The sequence below is a fragment of the Alosa pseudoharengus genome, unplaced genomic scaffold (genome assembly GCF_046254945.1).
Source record: "Alosa pseudoharengus isolate Yale_2024_CS ecotype anadromous, Long Island Sound unplaced genomic scaffold, YU_APseudo_1.1 YU_APseudo_1.1_scf_24, whole genome shotgun sequence".
Lineage (NCBI taxonomy): Eukaryota > Metazoa > Chordata > Actinopteri > Clupeiformes > Clupeidae > Alosa > Alosa pseudoharengus.
Genome location: NW_027468689.1, coordinates 768,863 through 772,173, shown reverse-complemented (window position 1 = coordinate 772,173; position 3,311 = coordinate 768,863). Strand labels below are relative to the sequence as shown.

Sequence of the window (3,311 nt, the reverse complement as noted above, 5' to 3'; positions counted from 1 at the left end):
ACACTAATAATCCTGACAGTCATGCGGTCATATAAAAGTGCAATAGAATGCGTCCACAGCATATTCAGTCCAAACAATCACGGAAACGACGTTAGGGTGGGCTTTGTTACAGAAGTGCATACAAACAACACTCGATGGTTTCAAAGTTCGAAGTACACAGTTCTCACAGTTGAAGACGTTTTGAATGGATTTTTCTCGTATTTACACATTTGCTCTGGTCTGTCTAGACGCACGAGCGGTCGGCGTATGCCTTTCTTTTGGCAGCTCACATCACGAGCTTCTCCAGAATTCAACAGCTAGGCCTACTTGGGGATCAATAAAGCATCTATCTATCTATCTATCTATCTATCTACTTTATGCAAGTGACGGTGATATTGGTCAGGCTTGGATAGAGTTGTTGTTGTAACGGGGCTTCTTATACAACAATTGTTTATTTTCGATACATTTAAATAACTAAGAAAAGCAATGTATTGGTGATATTCTTTAAATGTTTTTTTCTCATTGAGCACATAAGGTCATAACGCAATTCGTGTGCCTCTAACAGTTCACCTGCTGTTTCCCTCCATCGGCAGTGACTGGCTGGACTTCCGCGAGTTGTCACAATCCTTCCATGTGTCGGAACCCTCGTTTGGGTTTCGAGTGGCCGGCAGTCTCGTGAGCAGGGTGGTCCTGCGCAAGCTGCCGTCCGAATCCTTGCGGCACGCGCGACCAAGTCTGTTACAGCACGGGAAGAAACGCGCGAAGTCGTAAAGCAGATGTCCGCTGAAGAGCATGTAGATCCAGGGGTTACAGCAGCTGTTTAGGCTCGCCAGCAATGCGGATAGCGTGACAGCCGTATTCTCAGAATCTGTTGGTGAAGAGAGAAAAATATCGTGGATTAAAATGCTTGTGTTTACGGTCCATCTGCGTTGTTCTTCGATAGCACTACCTTGGGAATAACAAAACAGTCTCCACACGGAATGAGATGGTTCTCGTACATTTGCAAATCATGTGCGCGCACAAACACACACACACACACACACACACACATTTCTAAATCATGTGGGCAAATTCCTGTCATGTCTACCACCATTTCCCTTATGTGGCCTATGAGATCATGTTATGGCTGTCTCTCTCTCTCTCACACACACACACACACACACACACACACACACACACTTTTAGAACCTGTATTGTTTCTATAATTCGTGAGCCAAGCCATTATCCATTCCGCTTGATTGGATTAAAGTCGGTGACATGTCCAACATGTTCCAACCTGTTTGCTTCGTTTATTTGATGTTATGCCAAAACCCCAAAATGAATTTCGTTCTGAAAAAAATATAGGAAGACGATAATGGGTACATCAGCACACATTGGTCGCGATGTGTAGACGTGTAGACTGCCCTATGTATGTGGCCAGAGCAGCGTGATCTAAGTGTGGAGCTATGCAAAGGGACGCGCCTCTCATTTTCAACAATTAGCCTCCCGTTTACTGTAATGGGATCGTCTCAGCAGAGCGCCGGGGAGTCTAGACAGTGCACGGGTCATGAGGTTGATAGGGGGACTTCAACTTACCGTCCCAGGAGAAGTTTACGTCCCACACCGACCACATCTGCACGATGAAGAACGGAGCCCAGCACACAATGTATGCCAGTACAATCACGAAAGTCATCTTCACGGTTCTAAGTTTGGCGCGGGATATTATGGTGACGCTGCTCACGGACGCCTTGCCGATCAGACCGCTCCTGTGCGGGGCCTCGGCCGCGGCAGCTCGCCTCTGGGTCTTGTACTTCACGTTCATCCAGATGCTGCGGCAGATGAACCCATAGCAGATCACCAGCACCACCACGGGAATCAGGAAGATCCCGGTGGTGATCCAGGTGATGTAGGCGCGCACGCCCCACGGCTCAATGAAGTGTCCCCAGCAGTCGTAAACGTCCGAGCCGTTCTGGATCTCGCTCAGGGAGAAGATGAAGTACTGTGGCGCGCTCAGCACCAGACTGGACGCCCAGGTGGACGCGATCATGACGTACGCACGCTGTGTGGGCTGCTGCAGCGTCTTGAGTGGGTGACAGATGGCTATATAGCGGTCCAGGGTCATCATCACCATCATGTAGGTAGAAGCGAACATGCCCAGGACCTGCAGGTGCTTAACGATCCGGCAGAGGAAGTCCGGGCCGTAGAAGCGGAAGGTGATCTCCCAGCACAGTTGGGGCAACACCTGGAAGAAGGCCACTACGAGGTCCGCCAGGCTCAAGTGCTTGATGAAGAGGTGAACTCTGGAGCTTTTCTTTTTCCTCTTGGAGCTGTTGTTCAGCGCCAGGAGCACGCTCACGTTTCCCACCACTGCCACCACGAAAGTAATGCTCAGGACGGTGATCTCAATTTTGGCCACTTCCTCGTTACGCCCGAACGGGTCTGATGTGTTGCTCACGTGGCCGCTGAAGTTGGCCGCGCTGCCGCCCATTATCACATGGCTGTCCCCGGGCATCAGAGTGTCATTCTCGCCGGTGTAATTGCGTGCGCCATCAGCGCCGGGCAGGAGCGCGCTGGCGGTGAAGTGCATTTCCCCGCTGCACCCTTGCGCCAGTGCACGCGCGCACACTCTTCGCTGTGTCAACTGGAAGATTTCTCTTTATCGCTCACGGACGTTTAGCAGGCTGAAACAAATCTCATGGCAGCAATGATGCGCACACGGAGACTCCAAAATAATCCGTATTGAGATCATAGTTGGTTAATATCAATACTCCTGCTGTTCAAGTCTGTCCGTAAATGTAAATCCGTAAAGTCGGCTCGAGTGAGACTGGACCCAGGGAGGCTCCTCGGCTTTGTTCATGGGAGCTGTCGAGTGCAGGGGGGATAGCTTGGATAGTCGGACTTCAGCTGCCCCTCATAAGGAGCAAATGCGGGGGCCGCCTCTCCCTCTCTCTCTCTCTCTCTCTCTCTCTGCCACACACACACACACACACACACAGGGAAACACGCACGTGGATGAAACCATTATATCTATCGCCATACCCAGTTAACCACAATTACATATTAATGTATGAATTTTATTGAAAACATTAATAGGCAAACAGTTGAGATCACAACTTATTTTTTCTATAAAAGAGTTATTAATCGGTACAATAATCTATACAATAGATATCCAACCGACGGAATTATGCTGTGAATTACAACGCGATATTCTCAGTGACTGTTATATTGGTTAATCAACAGTTAACTTTTAGGGACCGTTCGTTATTTATAAACGGGGTCACCGGAGGAAAATAGGGGAGGGTCATGTCTTTTTATTCTTTGTTGAGGGGAGGGTCACCTAACTTTTTTTTGTC

The 3,311-nt window shown here is 49.0% G+C and overlaps 1 protein-coding gene across 1 annotated transcript in view; it reads right to left on the bottom strand.

Annotated features, from left to right (window-relative positions):
* LOC143141767 (arg8-vasotocin receptor-like) overlaps positions 1 to 2,446 on the bottom strand; it is a 3,013-nt gene extending 567 nt beyond the window's left edge. The window contains exons 1-2 of the mRNA XM_076302476.1: positions 1,555 to 2,446; positions 1 to 847 (exon numbers count right to left, since the gene is read on the bottom strand). The exon at positions 1 to 847 is cut by the window's left edge and continues 567 nt beyond it. Of these exons, the coding sequence (XP_076158591.1) occupies positions 546 to 847; positions 1,555 to 2,446 (1,194 nt within the window). The 3' untranslated portion in view covers positions 1 to 545. The remainder of the gene's footprint in view (positions 848 to 1,554) is intronic.
* Between the last annotated feature and the right edge of the window lie 865 nt (positions 2,447 to 3,311).